Here is a 25819-nt window from a genome sequence, read left to right on the forward strand (position 1 = left end):
AAATAGGAAGCGAAGGAAGACGGGATAAAAATCAAACATCCGATTAGCGGGGAGGGGGAGAGGAAATCAGATTTGCCCCCCTGCGGTGCGAATCTCCCCCTCGAGCCAAATGCTGGATTGGGGCAGTGATTCCTGCCCAGCGCCTCCGGCACAGGGATCCGTCTCTGCCTGGGGTCCATGCTCTCCGCACTGTTGCTAATGATGGAGCAATTCCAGCTCCATCAATCCAGGGGACTCTTTACCTGCCCTTGTGGGTCACCCAGAGACAGGGGACCTGTGTAGATGTTCAGTGACTTGAACGGAACTGGCAGGTCAGAAGGGTGAGAGCAGCAGGACTCTGGCTCAGTCTAGAGCACGCCCAAGGGCACCTCCATACAGCGCTGCGGGCCGGATTCGGCTCCATCCTAGCAGTGTGAAGAGCTAGTTCAGTGAAATTATTCTGCGTTTACACAGCCACAACAGAGCAGGAGCAGGCCCCAAAGCTCTTCTCAAGGAAGCCTGTTGTCCCTTTAAAATTGAAATCCACACCAGTTACCATCACTCTCCACCTGTCGTTGGGTAACCGGAGATGGCTCCATTGTAAAGTAATACCAATGCCAAATGAGTTTGTTCCACTGCCTTGCCCTAGAAACACACACCATATGTCCATCATGGTGCTGGCTCCTGGCTGCTTATGAGGGCCCTAAAAGGGCTGGAGGTTTTATGGCATCAGTGGAGTCTCCCTGATTAGAGCTTCGCTCTCTGGCCTTCCAGGTCTGGGGCATTTCTTGGCTTTAAAATGGCAAGAGAAATGCAAAGCCTCTATTTCCGGAGGATCGGGCAGTGTTCAAGAGAGGCTCTCTCACCCACATGTATCTATGCCTCCCCCCAAATCCAATGAAAGGAAAAGCAGCACTGGGGACAGGACTGGCTCTAGCATTTTTGCTGCCCCAAGCAGGGAAAAGGAAAAAAAAAAAAAGCCATGATCGCAATCGGCGGCAGCTCTACCGCGGCTTCATTCTACGGCGGCAATTTGGCAGCAGGTCCTTTGCTCCGAGAGGGAGTGACGGCCCCACCGTTGAATTGCCGAACGTGCCGCCCCCTCTTCATTGGCCGCCCCAGGCACCTGCTTGCTACGCTGGTGCCTGGAGCCGGCCCGGACTGGGGAGCTGGAAGGGGTTTGTGGGAACTACCTGTTTGCTGGACGCGGCAGTTCCGTTAGATTCAGGTGACACACATTACACACTGGGCTCAGGCCTCGCTCACACCGGGGATCTGCCCCCATTTCAGCTACTGGGATAGCTGTGCCAGTGCAGACCCCACAGTGTGGACAGGGTAAACCCCTGCCAGCAGCAGTTTGCACCTGTGTATCCAGTTGCCCTGCCTGCACCAGTGGGCCTGCCTTGTGCTCAGCCCCTACTGACAGATTATAAGACGGGCTGTCAAGGCTGTATCCCCACTTTGAACTTTAGGGTACAAATGTGGGGGCCTGCAGGAAAACTTCTAAGCTTAACTATCAGCTTAGGTCTGGTCCGCTGCCACCATCCCAAGGCTAATTTCCTTCCCTGGATAGCCTTGAGAGACCTTCACCAATTCCCTGGTGAATACAGATCCAAACCCCTTGGATCTTAAAACAAGGAGAAATTAACCATCCCCCCTCCTTCCTCCCACCAACTCCTGGTGAATACAGATCCAAACCCCTTGGATCTTAAAACAAGGAAAAATCAATCAGGTTCTTAAAAAGAAGGTGTGACAATGCGGTTCTGGCGGAACCCAACTGAGAGTGCCAACTCAGGACAAATTGCTCAAATAGGGCAGCTACAGCCCAAGGCCGGGGTTTTTCCACCTCTAAGGCAAACCAAACCAGCCAGACTAAGACTTCGGTCTCACCCCACTGGCTAACCGCAAGTCTCGCAAGCAATCTCCTAAGACACTCCAGTTTCCCAGTATTACCACCAGTGCCACACGTTATGGGGACAAATGGTTATAAAAACCAATATCCCAGTAAAAGAAAAAGGTTCTCCTGATCCCAAAGGACCAAGCCCCAGACCCAGGTCAATATATAAGTCAGACCTTACCCACAAATCACGCTACTGCCAATCCTTTAGAATCTAAAATCTAAAGGTTTATTCATAAAAGGAAAAAGATAGAGATGAGAGTTAGAATTGGTTAAATGGAATCAATTACATACAGTAATGGCACAGTTCTTGGTTCAGGCTTGCAGCAGCGATGGAATAAACTGCAGGTTCAAATCAAGTCTCTGGAATACATCCCCCGCTGGGATGGGTCCTCAGTCCTTTGTTCAAAGCTTCAGCTTGTAGCAAAGTTCCTCCAGAGGTAAGAAGCAGGATTGAAGACAAGATGGAGATCTGGCATCAGCCTTATATAGTCTTTTCCAGGTGTAAGATCACCTCTTTGTTCTTACTGTGGAAAATTACAGCAAAACTTTGCTGAGGTACAAGGCGTATCTGCCTTCTCTCAATGGGTCCATTGTATAGCTGATGGTCCTTAATGGGCCATCAAGCAGGCTAGGCAGAGCTAATCTCAGCTTGTCTGGGATGTCACCCAGAAGCATAGCATAAGTTTGCCATACAGACAGTATAGAGCCAATATTCATAACTTCAACTACAAAACTGATACATACATGTAGACAGCATAATCATAACCAGTAAACCATAACCTTGTCCTAGACACCCCATTTGACCCCCTTTATACAAGATTTGGGTGCCACTACAGGACCTTGGTTGCAACAATGATCTATATGGTCCCAGTTTATGTCAATAACGTCACAGAAGGCTTTTAATTAAAGAAAAAGGTAAAAATCATCTCTGTAAAATCAGTATGGAAATTAACCTTACAGGGTAATCAAACTTAAAGAGCTCAGAGGACTCCCCTCTAGTCTCAGGTTCAAAGTACAGCAAACAAAGATAAACACTCTAGTAAAAGGTACATTTACAAGTTGAGAAAACAAAGGAAAACTAACACGCCTTGCCTGGCTATTTACTTACAAGTTTGAAGAAGAACAGGAGTACTTGTGGCACCTTAGAGACTAACAAATTTATACAGACTAACACGGCTGCTACTCTGAAACCTTACAAGTTTGAAATAGGAGAGACTTGTTTAGAAAGATGTGGAGAACCTGGATTGATGTCTGGTCCCTCTCAGTCCCGAGAACGAACACCTCACAAACAAAGAACACAAACAAAAACCTTCCCCCCCCCCCCCCCCCCAGATTTGAAAGTATCTTGTCCCCTTATTGGTCCTTTAGGTCAGATGCCAGCCAGGTTACCTGAGCTTCTTAACCCTTTACAGGGAAAAGGATTTTGGAGTCTCTGGCCAGGAGGGATTTCATAGTACTGTACACAGGACAGCTGTTACCCTTCCCTTTATAGTTATGACACGGGCTCTGTGTCTTCTGCAGTCCAGCGCGCCAGTCACCCTCTGCTGAACTGCGCCCCAGGCTTTCGCTGTTCATTGAACACTGTTGCTAGCCCTGGCTGTGTGGAAGGAGGGCTGCCCCGTGCAGAGATGGCCACCTTGGGGCTCTTCTGGGTCCAGTGGGCCCGAAGCCAACTGCTTCCCACAGGAAAGAAGCCCATTCCCAGCGTTCCACAGTTATGAAATTCCAGGGAGGCAACTCTATGGCATGACCCTCAGGTCAGTCAGGGGGCCATGGCTGGGGCTCCTGAGGAGAGATGTTCCAAGTCCCCGGGCTGGGGTCTCTCCGGGGCCTGAGGAGCAGATGCAGCACTGCACAGATGTGAAATACGTTCAGCTGCCATCCTGCACTGAAAGCGGACACACACACACACAAAGTTCCAGTCTACCCAGGGGCAGGGCAAGCAACTGCTCCAATGCTGAGTGCACTGTTCAAAGTCGGATGAACGTGAGAGCAGCAGCAGAGCCCTTCCGGGTGAGTCAAAGCTTCCAGCAGTAACAGGGCGAGACCACTGGCCGGTGGTGACAGAATACCACCAAGGGGCTGGCACTGGGGTGGCTTTAAGCAGCCAGGCACCTTTGCACTCTGATTTCTGGCCTCGGTGGGGACAGTGCAAAGTCACAGCTGAGCAGCAATAGCTGCAGCGGGGGTGGGAGGGGATTGGTCTGCAACCCCACTGGAAAGCCAGGGGAGAGCTGGCGGCCCAGGGCCCCTCTGTTTGTCTGGGACTTGGTGGGTGAGGGGAGATTGTCCCCTGGCTTTTGTCTGAAGTGAGCCTCGCTAGGTGGGAGGGGGAAGCCGCCTCGTATTTGTGTTTGGCCTTTAAGGGGCAGAGTTTTTAAGCACACTCAGCTCCCATGTAGGCACCAAACACTGCTTATCCAAGGAGCACTGCGGCGGGAATTCGCTGGACAATTTGGCCCCAGTTGTGATGCTGAGCCACCTTGTAAGTCCATCCTTACGGGGGGTGTGGACAGGACAGGCATTGCCCCCCCTCGCTCAGTGCTCTGAGCAGCCTGCCACAGGCACCCCCCAGAGGGAGGGGATGACAGCTCAGGTCTACGCTATGACCTGCTGCTGGCCTAGCTGCATCGGGTACAGGGTATCGAGGGGCGACTCCACCTGGCCGAAGCCCTAGTATAAACACAGTTATACCAGTCTATCCCTAGTATACACACACAGCATCTCTCTAGTATACTGGGGGGACTGGAATAAGCTATCCCCTACGTGCGGTTTGCTGGTATAAGCTGTGTCCACACGAGGCAGGCTTTGCCCCTGGAGTGTACCAGCAAAGTGCTCCTCTGGTGGGGCTGCCCTCTGAAGGCAAGGGAGCAGGGCAGCCATCCCAGGCTGGTTTCCAGCGAGTGTCACCATCACACCCACATCAGCATTTTCAAGTCCCTGGGGGCCATCAGGGGAGGCTGGCCCCAGCTGCGCTCCTAGGAAGTCTGCTATCTTGGCCGACGCACCAGGGACTGAAGGCTATGTACACACTGCCACTGTGGTATAACCGTCGCTCAGGGGGGTGAATAACCCCCCTCCCCCCCGAGCAACACAAGTTACAGTGACCTAAGTGCCGGGGTAGCCAGTGCTATGTCGGCAGGAGAGCTACTGCCGCTCACAGGGCTGGAGTAATGAAGTTGACGGGCGAGCTCTCTCCCGTCCGCTTAGAGCAGGGGTTCTCAAACTGGGGGGCGGGATCCCTCAGGGATTGCGCCGTTATTATATGGGGGGTCACGAGCTGTCAGCCTCCACCCCAAACCCCGCTTTGCCTCCAGCATTTATAATGGTGTAAAATATATCAAAAAGTGTTTTTAATGTATAAGGAGGGTCGCACTCAGAGGCTTGCTGTGAGAAAGGTGTCACCAGTAAAAAAGTTTGAGAGCGACTGGCTTAGAGCCTGCATGAGCAGCTGCATCGCTGTAAGCTCCGCAGTGGACCAGAGCTAAAGAATCAAGCCTCCCTTAGCAGGGGGCTGTAGCACCCCCGTCCTCTGTGGATCAGCACCGAGGGGCACCCCCGTAACACACACTCACCAATGGGTTACCCTGCGTCCTGCTGGCGGCTGCCAGCCTAGGGTCAGATCCTGCCGGGGCAGTTACACACACAGCCTTGGCTTCCCCACAGCCAAGCCTCACCCCGGGTCCCTCTCCTCCAGCCCAAACAGGGAGCTGTCCCTCTGCTGAGCAGGCCCTGGCCTATGCTGGAGTGGGGATGGGACAGCCCAGACACAGCTGCCTTGCACACAAAGCCCTCTCTCCCCCAGGACTAACCCGGTGCATGGATCTGTGCACAGCAGCTGCACTCAGATTCTCCGCCAATGTGAGCCGTGAGCCCAGGCTCGGGGTGGGGCTTGTGCAGAATGAAAGCAGAGGCACTGGAGAGCGAAAGGGCGAACTAGGGAAGTAGCACGGGAGCTCCGGCGTTTGGTGGCTTCCTTCCCTGGGGGAGCCAGCTCAGCCAGACGAAGTAAGTCCTTTCCCTCCAGCTGTCCTCCCGGGGGGCTTTCACATGGGTACTAGCCAGAAGCCACATGCGGCCAGGCTGTGAAAACCATTACCAAGGGAACGGGTGCTGAGAACCGGAGTGGCCGAAGCACTAGAGAAGGGAGTGGTTCTGCTCCTGCCCCCGTGAGGCCCCCTGACTTGCTGCCGGGCACAGCCAGGGCTAACCCATTGGGGGCCCTAAGCAGGAACACTTTGCCCCCTCCCTAATATTAAACCAGGCAAGTTCTTATAATAAAAAGCGAATAGGGGGGCCCTGGAGCTGCTTAGGGCAGGTCTGCGCTATTGCTTAAGTCGATCTAACTTACCTCGTTCAGGGATGTGAAAAGCCCTCCCAGCAATGCAAGTTTCATGCCGGAGTAATTACGCCGACGGGAGATGCGCTGCAGCTGTGCTGATGTAGTGTGGGAGCGTCTTAGTCGGCTCATGCCTAGCGCTAGGGCTGCCCAGAGGATTCAGGGGGCCTGGGGCAAAGCAATTTCGGGGGCCCTTCCATAAAAAAAGTTGCAATACTATAGAATACTATATTCTCGTGGGGGCCCCTGTGGGGCCCGGGGCAAATTGCCCCACTTGCTGCACTCCCCCCCCCCCCCCCCCCCCGGGCGGCCCTGCCTAGCATCGGCTCTGCTGCTGTACCTCTGACGTGTTTTCCCCACTGAGCCATTTGTGGTTAGAACATGGTGCAGCCAAACCCTGGGTTTGCTGGGCGAGGTTCAGGCAGCAGTAGAGAGATGCTGACTGCATAACAGTTGCATATCCCTAGCACCCATCATCCCCTTCCGCGGTGACGCCCATGGGCAATCTCCCCCCTCGGCCTGCCAGGATCCCCCCTGCTCCCCAAATGGCCCCGCTCCTCTGCACGCCAACACGTGGAGGAGACGCAGGAGCCAGGCCTAGCGGCACACTCAGCCCTGAGGGAGCTCCACAGCACAGACCAGGCAGCCCCAACTGATCTTTAATGACCTCTTTCAGTGGGGCCGGAGGGGGGACAACAGCCAGCCCTGTGCACCTGCACCCTCTCCCCTAGCTTGGTGTCTGGGCTTGGGAGCGGTTGATGCTGTGTCATCCCACGGCTTGATGGCTGTCTCAGACCCTGATCTGAACTGCAGTCAACTCTTGGTTATAAGAAAGGCACCACCAGCCATTTACAATCTACTCAGCGTGGAGGAAGGGGATTGGTCAGGTGCCCCCCTGCCAATCATTCTCCCGGTCCCTTGTTGTGCTGGTACATGCCTATTTTCCTGTGTCTTTCAAGGTGTTTTTCTTTCCCCTGTTGCTGTGAAAGAGCCCCCCCCCCCCCACACACACACACACAACAGGGCTGGGGGACAGCCTAGGACAACAAGCGGGGGGAAACTGAGGCAGACTTGACCCACAGGATTGCCAAAAAACCTTTTGGGCCGAGCACTCATTGTGTCAGAGGCATTATTGGTGACACCTGGGTACATGGTGTCCCTTTAAATTAGCTGAGCCCGCACGGCCTTCCCATTTTGGGAGTGAACACCCCAACCTTTGCTCGCCCCTGCCTCCCATGGAGGGAGCACCTGCCTAATCCCGCTGCCTCATGCTCCTCCCCATCCCCTCTCGTTAATCATAGTGTGATTCCCTCTCCTGCACCGCTGTCTCTGTTAGGCCGGAAGCTCTTCAGGGCAGGAAGCATCTGTACTCTGTGCCTTGCCGAACTCCCACGCTTTCATCACGAGTCCCATGTCATGCCAGGCCCCTTGGGAGGGGGTCAGCAGCAGGAATTGAACTTGTGGCCTCCAGCTCTAAACCGAGGAGCTGCTGCTAAGAATCCAGCTGTACACACTCCATCACCTCTAGAGAAGGCTGCGGGTTACACGTGCAATATTTGGCCGTGTTCTTGAAGCCTCAGCCCGTGAGGTCATGACACGATGAGAGTGTGACAGCGCCGGCGCAACCCATCAGGTGACCTAGGTGGTCGTCTAGGGCGCTATAATTTGGGGGGTAGCGACCGTGGCGGTATTTTGGTGGCAGGACCTTCCGCCACCTCTGTCGGGGGCGGCATTTCGGGGTGGGACCTTCCTCCGCCTAGGGCGGCAGAAAAGCTGGCAGCGCTCCAGCCAGGGTGGGACTCTCCACTCTAGCGCCTCCTGCCAGCTGTCGTGGGAATTAGCTCTTCTCGCCAGGGTGCCCCCTTCTGGTGGTGTCTCACCACCATCACTTCTGCTCTGGGACCCACATCACTTCCAGGACTGCAACATCCTCTTCAGTGACCCAGCCCTCTGGCTGTGCCATACTCTGTGCTGCCCCCTTCTGGGGGAATGTCACAGTCCCTTAGTCCAGCCACTTCCTCTGTGTTGACTCGGGGAGTGCGGGAAGAAGAATCCATGCTCACCCATTACTCTGGGCCCCAGCCCAGGGACCCTGTAGATGGCTGCTGCTTGCAGCATCCCCTTCGACTCCAGTAGACTTCCCTGGGCCACTTCCCCGTGGCCTCTTTGCCCTTGCCTCAGGGCCTCAGCCTGCAAATCCCTGCAGTCCACCAGGAGCTGCCTTTAGCTTCCCCGGTCTTTGCCTGCAGCATAGGTGCTTTCTACTTTCAGCCTGCAAGGCAACCAATCCTCTTCAGGCTCCAGGGAGTGACTAAAGCTGCCTTGTCTTCTGCAGCCCTTCTTATATGGGCCAGCCCGGCCTGATTGGCTACTCCTCGCAACCCTTCTCTGATTGGCCACCTCCTGCGAAGCCTCCCAAGGGCTCTATTAACCCCTTAGAGCCCAGTGTGGGCCAAGTGCCCCATCACAGAGACTCTCAGCTTCTCCTTTCAAAGAAAAGTAAGTTTCTAGCCCTCCCAGTTGTGTTGAAAGGCCCCAAAAGGCGACCCCTAAACCCGAAAGCACCTAAAACGTATCAGGCTGGATCTAAAAATCCTGTGATTTTTTTTTTAAGCCAAGCTTGCAATTTTTCTGGGGACGTGGCTCGTAGTTTTGAAGGCTTGGGGCTAACACCGTACTAATAACGGGAGCCAGGGGCTGCCTTCTCTTCTGGTGTGCACACACGGCTTGTGGCTGTGGCCTGCTCCCTGCTCGCCTCTCGCTGCACTAGCCTTGCTAGCTGCAGTATTATTCCACTACCGAACTCTCCGGTTCCCCTGAGAGGTGGAGCAGGCAGCATCTGATGGATGGATGTGGAAGCCTGTGGCAGAGAGTTTAGGTGACTCGCCCAAGGCCCAACAGGAAGTCGGTACCAATGCTGAGGTTAGGCTGTGGCCGTTCCTGTGCTCACCCCACTAACGTAACTCCCAGGCTCTATTCATTTCTAACATCTCATCAAGATGAAGGAAAGCAGAAGCTGCCCAATTTGCAGGGAAACGGTCCCCATCTGGCCTGACTTCCTGCAGTGCACTCTTAAGGGCTGTGATGCAGCCCGTGCAGCAGCCTCCTTTTCAAAGGCAGCAAGGAAGTGGGAGAGAGCAGAGTCTGTGGGGTTTCCTCCTGCTCTCTATTGGGGTGGCAGCCACAGCTAGCTCTAGGTCCATTAGCGGCTGGAAGCCCTGGCAAATAGCCATGTAGTGAGTCGGTGTGGCTCCCCTCCTGCCCAGAAGAGGGAGCCCACGTGCAGGCACCACCACCGCCTGTCCCCGCCCCCCCGGAAGTCAGGGGGCGGGACAGGAAGTATAAAGGCCGGCCGCCAGAGCTCAGTTGGCGGCCAGCCACCACAGGGAGTAGATGTGTGGCTGGGAGTTTCCGGCCAGGAGGCCGCCGAAGACCGAGGCCTGGACCCTAGCTGGCCCGAGTTACCCAGGGCACGCTACGAGGAGGAGCCACCGGAGCCCGTCCAATCCCGTCACTGGGAGAATCCCTGGGAACCCCACCCCACCAACCCTGAGGGTGAGACTGCACCCGAACCCCTCCGCCCCTGCTGCTACCCAGAGGAGCCGCCTGAGGACCGTTGCCCTGACTTCCCGGCCGAGCTACCGGACCTGCCACCGAGCCCTGGCAGAGAGGAGCCTATGCAGATGGACTGGCCCGAGCCCGGCGTGACAAACGAGGTAGGCTTTGAGGGGGATTGTGGAAGTAGCCCGGGGGTAGCCGACCCCGGTCCGGCTGCAACCGAGTGTGAGCCTATGTCAGTGTGTTGCGGTCTGGATACCCCACTGACCAGCAGCGGCAGTAACAGGGCCTGGGCTTTGAACTATTTGCTCGCTCAGCTCCCTGCAAACAAGGGCCTGAGCTTACCTGTGTTTGCCCCGCCCTGATCCAGGGTCTGGGCTTCTGAACTGCTTGCTGACTCAGCTCCCTGCAAACAAGGGCCTGAGCTTAACTGTGTTTGCCCTGCCCTGATCTAGGGCCTGGGCTCTGAACTGTTTGCTCGCTCAACCCCTACAGTCCAGGGCCTGAGCTTTACTGTGTTTGCTCCGCCCCTGCAGTCCAGGGCCTGAGCTTTCACTGTGGTCGCTCTGGGCCTGCACCAAAGAGCCGGAGCTTCGGGACTAACTGACTGCTTGTTCCCACAGTAGTGAGTCGGTGTGGCTCCCCTCCTGCCGGAAGGGTCGAGCCCCGGCTAGGACCTATTACAAGCCACTTGCAATTCCCTCCCAAGCCCTGCTGCCCCAGACATCCTCCTGCTCACCTGCTTCCCCACCCTCTCTGCAGCGGGGCTCACTCCTGGTCCTGGCATTCAAGGCCCCAAGCAGCCCCACTCCTGCCTTTCTCTAGCTCCCCACTTCTCTCCACCCATCTGGCATGATTGCCCCAGGCTTGTCCCAGCTCTGCCCTCAACACCTTCCATGCAACCCCAGCACCAGCACCTCCTCCATGACCTGCTCTCAGATGCCTTCTGCCTCTCAAAGGCCCTTTTCCTGTAAGCCCTTCTCTTCTGCTGCCCCCTGCCAACAGACAGGAAATGATCCATCATCTGACTGTCTCCAAGGTAACCTTCCTTTTCCATCCTTTGGTATTTTCTCACAGCCCATCCCCCGTCTTTTCTCCATGCATTGCCTATTAAAAGTGTAAGTTCCTTGTACCAGGGTCCTTGTCTCCAGCCTATCTGTTGAGTGCCTGGGACTCCACAGATGCTCTCTAAACAATAACCATCCCCGAGGCCTTTGTTTATTACAGACCATCCAGCTGCTACCTAGCACAACCCTGTGCAAGGGAGCGGCTCTCATGGTTGGCCCACTCCCTTCCCCCCCCCCCCCCCCCCACTGATTGCTGGTGGATCAGGTCTCTTCATCAGACAGGTCAGGATTAAGACCCACATTCTCACAGGTATTTATGTGCCCAACTCCTATTGCTTTCAAGGGGATTTAGGTGCCTAAATACCTTTGAGAATGTGAGCCTAACGCACCGGCATTGGTCTCCACTGCGACGGGAAAGGTGGACACAAATCTTGCTTCCGGTTACTCTCTTTTATCTCTGGTGTCCCCTCCCCACGCAGCCTCACCAGCTCGGGAATCGGTTTCTCACAGCCAGTTTGCTGGGCATGTGCCCAGCGCTGTGCGAGCAGCACAGCAGATGGCTGCATCTGAAAACAGACACAGCCGTCTAAAAATGGGGAAAAAACAACACTAATGCAACATTCTGGCTGCCCAGTGAGCATCCCAGTAAGCTAAGAAGGTTATTTCAGCCATTCTACGCACCCAGGAAAATTTATTGTTTTAGGGGACATACAGGATTTGACAGCATGTTAACTGTGTAAGGAAAACATCTTAGTACAATGTTGGTGAAAAAAAAATTTATGTTTGAAAATTTTCAGAGTTAAAGTCCCCCAAACAACCTTAACTCTGCCCCTGCCCAGCACCAATGACCCTGTGGCTAAATTCTCCAGACCCCATTATACCCTCATCCCATATCTGTTTTTCCTGCATTTCCAACGTGAGCTATGTGGCCCCACCCTGGCATCCCATGCAATACATAGAAACACGAGGCACATGTGGGTATTTAGCAATTCTTCCATCCACAAAGTACAAAAAAAGGGTTGGATTCATCTGCAGCTGTATCTACAACTACAGTGCTGCCTAAGGGTGTTCAGACCGGTGCATTGTAGGAAAATCCGTGCAGCTATCCCCATAATGCCTCAGCAGGGAACAGGGGCCCAGATCCACAAAGGGACGTAGGCGTTGCAACTGGGGTTTAGGTGCCTAAATCCTGTGGTAGCTCTGCGCCAGAGTGCCTGGAAGATATGCATTCAGAGCAGCATCGGCAGCACCTGGGACAATGCACGCTGAGATACGGTCTCTGTGCTGCACAGCATAGGTACAGACTTCCCTCAGTTCATCCCCCACTTTATGAGCCTGCTATTTTCCATACATAGACCAAGTCCTGATCCGTCCCAACCCCATGTGCTTATTGCAATCAAGATTAATCGATGCCACAGAGGGAACCGTTGTGATCAGCTAGGATACACCTATGCCACAATAAAACACCTGCGTCGCAGCCATGGCTGGCTTGGGGCTCACGCGGGTTGGGCTCTGGAGCTAAAAATTCCAGTGTAAACATACGGGCTCAGGCTGGAGCCCAGGCCCTGAAACCCCTCGAGAGGGGGAGGGTCTCAGACCCCGGGCTCCTGCCTGAGCATTAACGTCTACGCTTTTAGACTATTTTTAGTCCCACAACCTGAGCCTGGTGAGCCCAAGTCAATTAACAGGGGTTCTGTGCTGCAGGTTTTTGGTTGCAGTGTAGTCATACTGATCTGACCTCCGGTCTACCACAGGCCAGGGAACTTCCCCAGAATCGTTCATAGAGCAGAGCTTTTAGAAAATACATCCAACCTCGATTTTAAAATGGTCAGTGATGGAGAATCCACCGTGGCCCTTGTTCCAATGGTTAAGGCTCTCACTGTTAAAAATTCACGCCTTATTTCCACTCTGAACTTGTCTAGCTTCATCTTCCAGCCATTGGGTGGGGTTAGACCTTCCTCTGCTAGACGGACAAGCCCCTGGTTAAATATTTGGGCCCCAAGAAACCCCAGAGCTGATGGAAGAGATGGCCAGGGTCTTGCTCAAGTTCCCAGCACTCCTCTGCGTCTCAGAACTCCTCCCTGGACCCGTCACAGTCCTTTGTGAAGAACACGTCCAGGCTGTCAAACAAAACTGTTGCCAGCACAGAGTGCCCGAGGCAAAGCAACAGCGGGTCCGTTGCCCGGTGTGCTTCACGCCAATAAACACACCAGGTGGAGAAGCAAACAAAATTTATTTGGGATCCCAAAGCGGTGCAAGGAGACTGGCAAGTCTCAGATCAAGCACATTAACAGGAACAGTTTTTCTTCTTTTATACATTTTGCAGTTAAGCCCCCCCCCCCGCCCTTTCCGCTCTAGCCCTCCCTTTCTCCCCCCCCCATTCCTCCCTCTACCCCTCCCGTCCCTGGTAATAGTTAAGTCATTCTTGGCAGCTATAAGCCTAGCTTGTTAGTAACTTCTTTAAACCGTTATCTTGTCCTTTTTCCCTTCAGCCAGAAACATGCAGGCCTCATTATTACTGCTTGAGCAGGGGGTTGCACACAGATAACTGGTTGCTTACATATTCCAATTGCACCTGGCTTTTGAGGTTGATTAGAGTTTAAACATGGAAGGATAGAGTTTGGTTCACTTAGGCCTAGTGCAGGAAGGCTTCATTGACACTTAGTGGCCTTCCACCCTCCCGAGTTACCTAGGGTGAGGCTTAATGACGTCAACAACTCCCTCCTTTGAGAATACTCAACAAGCTTTTGGCTGAGTTTTCTCATATTCTGTGGACAAGATATGATTAAGTGCTATGAAGCTGGGGTTTTCAATGAGAGGGTATGCCGGGATTTTTGAGGAACGGGGGGGCACAAAGCTTACGGAGGAGCATTTTAAAACAAGCAATTAGGAGGAGGGTGACCAGGCACAATACCACACCGGTGAGGAGGAGACGCACAAGGCCACCCCCCAGTCCTCCTAGGTTGGGCAACCAACTTCAAAGGGAATTGAAAACTGTGGGTTTCCTTTCCTGGGCCTTCCACCGCTTGAAAGCCTGTTTGGCCGACAGGATGTGCTTGTTAATGTCCTGTGAGTTTTCCAGGACATAAGTACAACATTCATTCCCAATAAGGGCACACACCCCGCCCTGGAGGCTAAAACATAATATAAGGCCTGTCTGTTTTGCAGGGACAGCAACCGGAGCTGGTATAGCTCTGAGTTAAGGCTCTTCTCTATGGCCAAGGTTTCATTGGCGAATGTGGTGAGAAACACAGAGAGCCTATGATAAAATTGGGTTAGCCGTTCCACCCCATAGGATGGGAGGAGGATTATACCCAACCTGTCTCCTTCCTTAATGGGCTCTGAGGTGGCATACAAAGATTTACGCTGCCTGGGGCGGCCAGGGGTTGTCCCTTAATGCATACTGGGATTCAATGGTACAGTTTTGTCACAAGGGGGTACCCGAGGTATTTCTTCCCCTACTGAACCATCCCCAACAGATATCTGACCAATTTTGGGGGACCACCCTCCAGGGTAACGCTGCTGCGTGGTGCAGGATTTGGGAACATACTCAGCAGTTAGAGAGGTTAAACTCTTGGGCAAAGCAAACCTTCAAGGACTCATATGTGTTTGTTTCCAAGTTAGTAGGGATCCCTTTCCATCCCACATGTGCCTTGGGGGAAACGGGAGATAACGAAAGGAGTGTCCCTATGGCAAAGAGTACCACTGTGGCAGACCCTGGACCTGAACTCATGCTGGGCAGGTGACCCTAGGGCCTAACAATTACAATTCCCCAAGTACCCACAAAATATCAATTACCAGTAGTAGGCAGATTAAAAACAAAAGGACCAGGCCACCAGGTTAGGCCAGCCCTGTGAGAGTAAACACAACCAACGCTTAGAGTTTTCACGGGGAGTGCGCTGCGACTGTCCAAAGAGACCACAGGGCATTCCCAGCAGGCCTTATTGTCTTTTGAATAACAGTTTAAGTCTCAGGTCGTCGCTGGTAGTCTTTTTCCGTATGCTGGACGGTCCACCGTTCAGGAGCGGGCACTGCCTTCAGACGGGAGTGGTTGAATCCAGTTCTTGTGTCCCTTGACCTTTGCTGCTGTGTGGGAGACCAGCAGGACGGTGTGGGGTCCCTTCCACTTCTCTTGGAGAGGCTTGTCCTTCCAGGTCCGAACGAGAACGGAATTGCCTGGCTGCAAGGAATGGACAGGAGCATCCAGCGGGAGAGGCTGCAAATCTCTGGTATACCTGTGGAGAGAACAGAGAACAGCAGACAGAGAGCACATGTACTGAGATAAAAAGCCACACCCCATTTCCCACTCCCCTGCCAGAACCAGTGTACCGTTCATAGGCCATGCCCTTCCAAACATAATCTCGAAGGGACTGAGCCCTAACCTGCCCTTTGGGAGAGCGCGAATGCGGAGCAAAACAAGGGGTAAGGCATCAGGCCACTTAAGGGAAGCCTCTTTGCAGACCTTTGAGAGGTGCGGCTTAAGTGTCTGATTTGTGCGTTCCACTACTCCACTGGCCTGCGGTCGCCATGGAGTGTGGAGCTTCCAGGGGATTTGCAGGGCATCCGATATCTTCTGAACAACTTGGGATGTGAAGTGTGTTCCGTTGTCAGATTCCATCCACTGGGGAAGGCCGAAGCGGGGAATGATCTCCTTGACAAATTTCAGAGCCACCGTTTTGGCAGTGTTATGGCATGGGAAGGCTTCAGGCCATCCGCTGAATCGATCCACCAAGATGAAAAGGTATTTGAATCCTTGGGTCAGGGGGAACTCAGTAAAGTCTATTTGCCAAACCAGTCCTGGGCCTGGGGTAGGTTCCAGAGTGGCTGGTGGCACTGACACTCCTGGTCGAGGGTTGTTCTTTTGGCAGACTAGACATTCAGCCTGTACCTGGGAGGCCAGGGGTCTAAGAGCCTCCCTGCCAGCGTATAATTCTTTGTTTCTTCACCAGGGTCAGTTCCTAATGTCTTTTGTAGTCAGGAATTCCTGGACTTTGTGGTTTCAGTGAAGCAAGTGTTCCTTCTTCTCTTTTCCTGAAAGTGTGGTTCAGCATCATACAGGGGAGAGGTTACTAGCACATCACCCTGTCTTTAAATAGGCTTATCATCAGTCGGAGAGTCCTCCCGAGGTGGAGGGGTCTTTTTACAGTGAGAAGCCTGGGTTCAGGTGGGCAGTCCTTGGTACTTCACAGCAGTGTTGGTGGTTAACAGGACTTGGAAAGGGCCTTTCCAGTGTGGAGCCAAAGCAGTTTTTCGTTGATGGACTTTACGTAGACTCAGTCTCCTTGTTTCAATGAATGGCAGGGCTGCTAGGGTCTTTGGGTAGCACTTTTTATCTGTGAGAAAAGAAACCTAACACATTTCATTAATGCCTGACAGTGTTTTGCAGATCTCATAGTTGCTTGGGCACATTCAGGCCCCCCCTTTTCTTGGCTGTCGGCCAAGTCTTAGCTCTGGGCAGTGTCCTTGGATGGTGCCAGCATCTTATCTTTGGACTGAGCTTGCTAGCTATATTTTTTTCCCTCAGTTAACTCGTTCTGTTCTTTTTCCTTCTCGGCTTCTTTTAACTTACAAAGGAAACTTCCACTCTTCACTTATACACCTTTTCCCAACAATGAACACATACACATTGCCATTATACACCCTTCCAGTAAAATAACTTCTATACAGAGCTTTGGAGCAACAAACCAGGACGAGCACACTCACTTTTGAGGAGTCCAACAAAGTTCAGGAGGCTCACAGTGGCTTTAAGGCAAGGGGTGAGACCCACAGCAGCAATTAACAAGTCATCCACATATTGCAGGAGGAGGACCCTGTCCTCATTGTCCCACTCCTCCAAGTCTCTGGCCAGGGCCTGGCCAAACAGAGTGGGGGAATTTTTAAATCCCTGGGCCAGCACTGTCCAGCAAAGCTGCTTTTTAACCCTCCTTTTCTCCTCCCACTGGCTCCACTCTGAGGCTTGCATGGCTGAGGGCTCAATTGCAAGGGTCATTATCCAGGCATTCTCGGGGGGTAAGGTGAGGGTTATTTCATCTTGGGTGAAATGCAGGGTGGCTCCTAAGCGACAAAGCAGGTCCCATCCTAGTAGAAGTGTTGGACAATCGGGGAGGTAAACCAGTTTGTGAGATAGAGTTCTGTTTCCCAAAGCACATTCCGCTGGGGCATATACTGGGCACTTGGTTCCTTTCCCTGTGGCACCCACCACAGTGAGGGACTCTGACACAGGCAGCTGCAGGGGCTGGTTTACGGCAGTTCGTGCAGCTCCAGAGTCTATTAAAAAGTCTATGTCCGAATCTCCCACCCGCATTTTTACTTGGAGTTCCAGGGGCAGGATAGTCCATCTTCCCTGACACCCCTATTCTTGATCCTTCGCTGTCATTATAGGGGTAGCTTCCCTTTCGGGGCACTCATTTTTCCCATGTCCCTCCTTCCGGCATCTGGCACACTGGTTGCAACCCAGACGCCTTTCCTGTGAGCCAGGGCGCCCACGTCCTCTCATTCCCCGGCCCCTTCCACCTTCCTGGAATTTTCCCCTGCCACCGGCCTGTACTGCTGCAACCATCATTTTTGCTTGCCTCTTTTCCTTTTCTTTAGACACAACCTGATTACGCTCCACCTCAGACAGCAGGGTCCGCATAAGGACATTACAATCATCCCAGTCAGGCTTACAGATAGCCAGGCACCCTTCAAAGACCGAGATAAACTTGCTTGGGTTCGTAGAGAATTCCCCTGCCTGTGCCTTAAAGGCTGCTAGGTCCACCGGGTTAAAAGGCACATGGGTGTAAACCTGCATAGTAGTGGCCTGATTCCTATCTGAGCCATGTCTGGACACCATGGTCTCAGTGATCAACGGATAAAATTCCACCGAGGGGGCAATCTCTGGGACCTGAGACACCTTGTGTGATAGCCGAAGTGTGATAGCCGAAGGGGGTGTGATAGCCGAAGGGGACACCGGACCTGCCATTACAGCTGTGGGGGGGTTCTGGGGACTAACAATAGCTACTACCGAACCTGTCGGAGTCAAATTACACTTTTGCAAAATATCTAACCTATCTCTTAGCAACATAAACAACTGTACATACATATGTTCATTCCATTTACCCATTTGCTGACAAAACAGAAGTAATTGAAGGATCGTGTTATAATTAAGTGATCCTTCCGGTGGCCACCTTTCCTGGTCCTCTAGCTGATATTGAGGCCAGTCTACTGTACAGAACCTTTTCAGTTTACTTTTAATCAACGGATCTGATCCAAACACTTTCCAATTCACCAGAATGCATTCCAAGGGTGTACACCTTGCCCTGCCTGCCATACTCTGTCCCTGCCCCGTAGGGAGACACTGGGCGTCCCCAGGTCATAACAGGTAGACACTGGGCGTCCCCAGGTCAAGACAGATAAAGTCCCCACTGGACTGTTCCTACCTTATCCAAGGGTCCGGTTTTGCACCGTCGCCCTATCCATGGGACCGGTTCCCCACCGTCGCCCGCAGCTGCTTCTCCACTACTCGAGCGCGTTGCACCGTTGTGCCCTCTGGGGTCGACCAAACCACATCTCCGCCGAGGCCCCCGGTAAAGTCACCGGTGCGCGCTGGGCGTCGGTCGTCGCTGCAATCTGTCGACCTCCGAGAGGGGTCCGGGCAAGGCTAAATTTCAGCCTCGAGCCCCACGTTGGGCGCCAAAACTGTTGCCAGCACAGAGTGCCCGAGGCAAAGCAACAGCGGGTTCGTTGCCCAGTGTGCTTCGCGTCAATAAACACACCAGGTGGAGAAGCAAACAAAATTTATTTGGGATCCCAAAGCGGTGCAAGGAGACTGGCAAGTCTCAGATCAAGCACATTAACAGGAACAGTTTTTCTTCTTTTATACATTTTGCAGTTAAGCCTCACACCCCCCCCCCCCGCCCTTTCCGCTCTAGCCCTCCCTTTCTCCCCCCCATCCCTCCCTCTACCCCTCCCGTCCCTGGTAATAGTTAAGTCATTCTTGGCAGCTATAAGCCTAGCTTGTTAGTAACTTCTTTAAACCGTTATCTTGTCCTTTTTCCCTTCAGCCAGAAACATGCAGGCCTCATTATTACTGCTTGAGCAGGGGGTTGCACACAGATAACTGGTTGCTTACATATTCCAATTGCACCTGGCTTTTGAGGTTGATTAGAGTTTAAACATGGAAGGATAGAGTTTGGTTCACCTAGGCCTAGTGCAGGAAGGTTTCATTGACACTTAGTGGCCTTCCACCCTCCCGAGTTACCTAGGGTGAGGCTTAATGACGTCAACAAAACCACCCCCACCCCAGACAGGTGGAAGTGTCACTCAGCCAGCCAGGAAGTCAAGGTGTCTACCCACACTAGGGAACAAAGGCTCTCTACTGTGTGTGGTGGCAGCATGTCGGACAAGATTCATGGTGACGTTTGCTGTGGATATGGGGCGCTTGTCTAATGGGGCCCCTTTCCCTGCTGATTTTGGCCAGGGGGTGGTATTCTGTTGCCTGCGGCCTCTGCACTGGAGGAAGTCCCCACAGGCTCTGGCGACACCCTGTAACGTTTGTTTGATCCGATAAACAGCTCGGTACGCCTGGCGCTAGCCATGTCACCTATCCACTCCCCAGGTGCTGAGTACTGTTATTAGGCAGAGGGCCCAGGACCTGGATCTTCGAGATCCAGGTCCTAAAACCAGGCCTCCCTAAGAGTTTGTGTAACCAGGCGGGCCAGTCCTGGCTGTCCTCGGTGCGGTAGGCTATCCCAGAGTGCATTGCCCTGCGTGCTGCTGGTGCTGCTCTGAGTGCAGGGCTGCCAGGCGCTCTGTCCCCTGCTGAGGCACTATGGGATAGCTGCCTGCATTTCCCCACAGTGCATCAATCTGAACACAGCCAGGCAGCGTTTTAGGTGCAGGGGCACAGATTTAACCGACGCAGGGTTGAGCTGTGGGAAAGCGTCGGGCTTCCGTCGCCAGGCCGGCTGAGAGAGCTGTGGCCTGGTTACAAAAGTATAGCGCAACGGAATTCTTGTCTACACGGGGAAGCGGACTGGCCTAGCCATAGTGGGCGAATTATTCTGGGCGGGTCAATTTCCCTGTGTCGTCAAGCCCTTGTAGTGCACAAGTGCCGTATGCACAAAGACTCAATTGTGGAGCTAATGACCCAGCAATGCTCGTTAGCTATTGTGCTCATTAAAGCACAGAAACACCAGCTCACCCGTAAGCTGCATCGACATGTCTGCAGTGGGAGTAACCCCTGGTGTGGGTTCTTGCCTTAGAGTTTTCAATCCATCCACAAAAACTGTTGTTATAGGGGAGTTAAGGACGCTTAGCAGCACTTTGTTCCCTTCCAGAACAGGCAAGTTGGCAGCCAAAGTCGCTCTGAGGATCAGAAGAAATACTTGTATCAGGGGTTAGCCGTGTTAGTCTGTATCTACAAAAACAACAAGGAGTCTGGTGGCACCTTAAAGACTAACAGATTTATTTAATCTGCCACCAGACTCCTTGTTGTTTTTGAAGAAATACTTGGCTGCACAAGATAATGCACCAAGCCAGTCCATTATACGCTCACTGCCTGGCCTCAGCGCTATGTGCTGTGTCTCCCACCCTGCTCTCACTGCTGTGTCTGCAATAAGCATCAAGCCTGAATTTTAAAAACAGGACATTTCCGGGCAGCTGTATCTCAGGACCCCCTTGATCAAATGACCCCGGGACGGCCCCACCGAGCTGAACTAGCCTCGGATCTGGCATGCCAGCTTTCACTCTGCCTGTGAATTTCAGAGCACTTTGAAATGCTGCCTTTACAAAGAAACGCTGCTCCAGCCTGCGTCGTTAAGCCTGCTCCTGCTGGCATGCTGTAGCTATCGCAATCACATACACCACTCGGACAACCAGCCGGAAAGGCTCCTAACTGCTGACCGATCGGGTTTTGAAGCTGCCTCTTGGTGGCCAACGCTAGCTGAGCTGAGGGGCAGCCCAGTGATAGAAGCTGCATGTGAGTACTCCCTCTAGTTTTCCCCTAGGTCTGGGCAAAAAAGCGTAGTCAGAACCAGCACATTTGAAAATGAGGTCATGGTGTGGGGACGGTATCTCAAGAACCCCTTTACCAAGTGCCCCAAATTTCCAATGCTAACTCTCATCTAGGCTCTCCACCGGCCTAGCAGTTTTCTGCCCAATGTGACTATGCATGTGGATTTTAGTGTACTTAAAAAAATCGTCTCTCAACAGAAGGCTCCGTGCAACCTTAATGATGGTGCTGCAAGAGCACCCCATAATAACATGACTGGTTCCCCCCTTTTAACAGAGTATGTTGAACTTTAAGTACCCCGTGACCCGGCTTCTCTTCACCATAGTCTCAATCAGTAAAGCCCAAGCTAAGGTGGCTTCTTTTGGGTCTGGATTCCAGAATTAGTCCGGGAATTACTTAGACCATTCAGTGTCCAAGGTGAGAAAAATTTATTTTTATTTTAAATTCCCAAGTTAATGACTAAGGCAACAATAAACTTCCATTGTGCTAAGGCAGGGTGACCAGACAGCAAGTGTGAAAAATCGGGACGGGGTGGATGGTAATAGGGGTTTATATAAGAAAAAGCCCCCAAATATTGGGACTGTCCCTATAAAATCGGGATATCTGATGACCCTATAAGTCAGCTAGTTCAAGGTTACCACTGCACTGAGTGACGGCTGCCCCTTTTTCCCCTAGTATTCCACAGTGAGACTTTGGGCACTCTGCAAGACTACCAGACAAATCACTTGTGATTTATGCATGATTTACCTGTTGGAAGGGACTGAGGCACTTTACTCTTGGATACTGATGGAAGTTGTTTTCAACTATTTTGGAATCTTTAACAATGTGACTTACAAATCCTTTCCATGTAAATATCAGAAACAAAACAATCCTGACAGCAGTTAGTGTTTGGAAAGAGACATTATGTACGAATACAGTCAGCAGAGCTTTCGAGAGAAGATGTGAAAATTGTTCAAAGGTCCAAGCTAAGCACTGCGCCATTAGGAAAAGGGGATGGGAAAGATGGACAGGTGACCAGCAAGGTGTGCGCTGCAGGTTTGCATGTGTGATTTTATTGCTCGGCCACCTATAATGCAATACAGTATCAGTCGTGTGTCTTGTGATTGTGGGGCTGCATGGCGTTGTGCTGTTATTGGAGACATCGCATCGGTTATGTGAGTTTATACTACAGCATGGATGATGAGTTCCTGCGGTCGCTCAGGTTTCACATACCCTGACTTTTCGGTGCATTGTGAGCCTGATTTCAAAGCCTGCTGAAGTTTTTCAATTGACCTTAATGGGCTTTGGGTCTGGCCCTAAATTCCCTAGATTGCTTTTTTTGTACCTACATAAAAGGAAAAGTCCCCGGGCGAAACCCTGTCGAGTGGCTTTCACTAGGTGCTGCTGCTACCTGTGGGGAATCCGTTCTCACTGAAAGACACCAGTGGGACTAAAGGTGCTGGCTGCCATCGGGAGCCATTACTGGGCCAGAAATGGGAGCGTCTAAGCTGTGAATCCACTCCACAGGCAAACCCAAATACCCAGAGGAACTGGTCCTTATGCACCCTGAAGCTCCAGCCTTCTCTTTTGGGGTCTGAGACATACTGTCTGGGTCCTGGAGGGTGTCTACAAGGTAATCAGAGGGGTTACGACTGCAGAGGGGTGACGGCAGACACAATCAGAGGGGTTACGGCTGCAGAGGGGTGACGGCAGACACAATCAGAGGGGTTACGGCTGCAGAGGGGTGACGGCAGACACAATCAGAGGGGTGACAGCTGCAGAGGGGTGACGGCAGACACAATCAGAGGGGGTGACGGCTGCAGAGGGGTGACGGCAGACACAATCAGAGGGGGTGACGGCTGCAGAGGGGTGACGGCAGACACAATCAGAGGGGGTGACGGCTGCAGAGGGGTGACGGCAGACACAATCAGAGGGGGTGACGGCTGCAGAGGGGTGACGGCTGCAGAGGGGTGACGGCAGACACAATCAGAGGGGGTGACGGCTGCAGAGGGGTGACGGCAGACACAATCAGAGGGGGTGACGGCTGCAGAGGGGTGACGGCAGACACAGTCAGAGGGGTGACAGCTGCAGAGGGGTGACGGCTGCAGAGGGGTGATGGCAGACACAATCAGAGGGGTGACGGCTGCAGAGGGGTGACGGCAGACACAGTCAGAGGGGTGACAGCTGCAGAGGGGTGACGGCTGCAGAGGGGTGATGGCAGACACAATCAGAGGGGTGACGGCTGCAGAGGGGTGAGGGCAGACACAATCAGAGGGGTTACGGCTGCAGAGGGGTGAGGGCAGACACAATCAGAGGGGTGAGGGCAGACACAATCAGAGGGGTGACGGCTGCAGAGGGGTGACGGCAGACACAATCAGAGGGGTGACGGCAGACACAATCAGAAGGGTGACGGCTGCAGAGGGGTGACGGCAGACACAATCAGAGGGGTTACAGCTGCAGAGGGGTGACGGCAGACACAATCAGAGGGGTGACGGCTGCAGAGGGGTGACGGCAGACACAATCAGAGGGGTGACGGTAGACACAATCAGAGGGGTTACAGCTGCAGAGGGGTGACGGCTGCAGAGGGGTGACGGCAGACACAATCAGAGGGGTGACGGCTGCAGAGGGGTGACGGCAGACACAATCAGAGGGGTGACGGCAGACACAATCAGAGGGGTTACAGCTGCAGAGGGGTGACGGCTGCAGAGGGGTGACGGCAGACACAATCAGAGGGGTGACGGCTGCAGAGGGGTGACGGCAGACACAATCAGAGGGGTGACGGCTGCAGAGGGGTGATGGCAGACACAATCAGAGGGGTGACGGCTGCAGAGGGGTGATGGCAGACACAATCAGAGGGGTGACGGCAGCAGAGGGTGATGGCAGACACAATCAGAGGGGTGACAGCTGCAGAGGGGTGACGGCAGACACAATCAGAGGGGTGATGGCAGACACAATCAGAGGGGTTACAGCTGCAGAGGGGTGATGGCAGACACAATCAGAGGGGTGACAGCTGCAGAGGGGTGACGGCAGACACAATCAGAGGGGTGATGGCAGACACAATCAGAGGGGTTACAGCTGCAGAGGGGTGATGGCAGACACAATCAGAGGGGTGACGGCAGCAGAGGGTGATGGCAGACACAATCAGAGGGGTGACAGCTGCAGAGGGGTGACGGCAGACACAATCAGAGGGGTGATGGCAGACACAATCAGAGGGGTTACAGCTGCAGAGGGGTGATGGCAGACACAATCAGAGGGGTGACAGCTGCAGAGGGGTGACGGCAGACACAATCAGAGGGGTGATGGCAGACACAATCAGAGGGGTTACAGCTGCAGAGGGGTGATGGCAGACACAATCAGAGGGGTTACAGCTGCAGAGGAGTGATGGCAGACACAATCAGAGGGGTTACAGCTGCAGAGGGGTGACGGCAGACACAATCAGAGGGGTGACGGCTGCAGAGGGGTGACGGCAGACACAATCAGAGGGGTTACAGCTGCAGAGGGGTGACGGCAGACACAATCAGAGGGGTGACGGCTGCAGAGGGGTGACGGCAGACACAATCAGAGGGGTGACGGCTGCAGAGGGGTGATGGCAGACACAATCAGAGGGGTGACGGCTGCAGAGGGGTGACAGCAGACACAATCAGAGGGGTGACGGCTGCAGAGGGGTGACGGCAGACACAATCAGAGGGGTGATGGCAGACACAATCAGAGGGGTGACGGCTGCAGAGGGGTGACGGCAGACACAATCAGAGGGGTGATGGCAGACACAATCAGAGGGGTGACGGCTGCAGAGGGGTGACGGCAGACACAATCAGAGGGGTTACAGCTGCAGAGGGGTGATGGCAGACACAATCAGAGGGGTGACGGCTGCAGAGGGGTGACGGCAGACACAATCAGAGGGGTGACGGTAGACACAATCAGAGGGGTTACAGCTGCAGAGGGGTGACGGCTGCAGAGGGGTGACGGCAGACACAATCAGAGGGGTGACGGCTGCAGAGGGGTGACGGCAGACACAATCAGAGGGGTGACGGCTGCAGAGGGGTGATGGCAGACACAATCAGAGGGGTGACGGCTGCAGAGGGGTGATGGCAGACACAATCAGAGGGGTGACGGCTGCAGAGGGGTGATGGCAGACACAATCAGAGGGGTGACGGCAGCAGAGGGTGATGGCAGACACAATCAGAGGGGTGACAGCTGCAGAGGGGTGACGGCAGACACAATCAGAGGGGTGACGGCAGACACAATCAGAGGGGTTACAGCTGCAGAGGGGTGATGGCAGACACAATCAGAGGGGTTACAGCTGCAGAGGGGTGATGGCAGACACAATCAGAGGGGTTACAGCTGCAGAGGGGTGATGGCAGACACAATCAGAGGGGTGACGGCTGCAGAGGGGTGACGGCAGACACAATCAGAGGGGTGACGGTAGACACAATCAGAGGGGTTACAGCTGCAGAGGGGTGACGGCTGCAGAGGGGTGACGGCAGACACAATCAGAGGGGTGACGGCTGCAGAGGGGTGACGGCAGACACAATCAGAGGGGTGACGGCTGCAGAGGGGTGACGGCAGACACAATCAGAGGGGTGACGGCTGCAGAGGGGTGATGGCAGACACAATCAGAGGGGTGACGGCTGCAGAGGGGTGATGGCAGACACAATCAGAGGGGTGACAGCAGCAGAGGGTGATGGCAGACACAATCAGAGGGGTTACGGCTGCAGAGGGGTGATGGCAGACACAATCAGAGGGGTGACGGCAGCAGAGGGTGATGGCAGACACAATCAGAGGGGTGACGGCAGACAGACCCAAGCTAGCTTTGCACTAGCTAGCTCAAATAACAATAGCAGTGAAGTTGCAGCAGCATGTGCTGTATCAATAACCATCCTGCCTGGGACCCTGGATGTGGACTCGATTGACTAGCCCATGCTGCCGCAGCTTCACTCCTGTTGGTACTCCTGCCAGAGAGAGCAAAGCTAGGTCGGGTCTGTCTGCACACTGGAAGAACTCTTGCT

At 53.6% G+C, this 25819-nt stretch overlaps 1 protein-coding gene across 7 annotated transcripts in view; it reads left to right on the top strand.

Moving 5' to 3' along the window:
- LOC101936161 (alpha-1,6-mannosyl-glycoprotein 4-beta-N-acetylglucosaminyltransferase-like) overlaps positions 1-25819 on the top strand; it is a 48015-nt gene that overhangs the window by 7134 nt on the left and 15062 nt on the right. Inside the window, exon 1 of one of the 7 annotated variants that reach the window (XM_024114180.3) lies at positions 3799-3892. The exons of 1 other annotated variant lie outside the window; for it this stretch is intronic. Coding sequence is in view for 1 of the 6 variants with exons in the window: in XM_065595006.1 (XP_065451078.1) it covers positions 10629-10815 (187 nt within the window). In the remaining 5 variants the exon portion in view is untranslated. Of the gene's footprint in view, positions 1-3798; positions 3893-5774; positions 5888-9796; positions 9935-10483; positions 10816-20373; positions 20802-22332; positions 22447-25819 lie in introns of those variants that run through there. 5 more of the 7 variants (XM_024114181.3, XM_042846921.2, XM_065595006.1 and 2 more) reach the window with 5 other exon arrangements.

This window comes from Chrysemys picta, chromosome 4, assembly GCF_011386835.1.
Source record: "Chrysemys picta bellii isolate R12L10 chromosome 4, ASM1138683v2, whole genome shotgun sequence".
NCBI classification, from domain to species: Eukaryota; Metazoa; Chordata; order Testudines; family Emydidae; genus Chrysemys; species Chrysemys picta.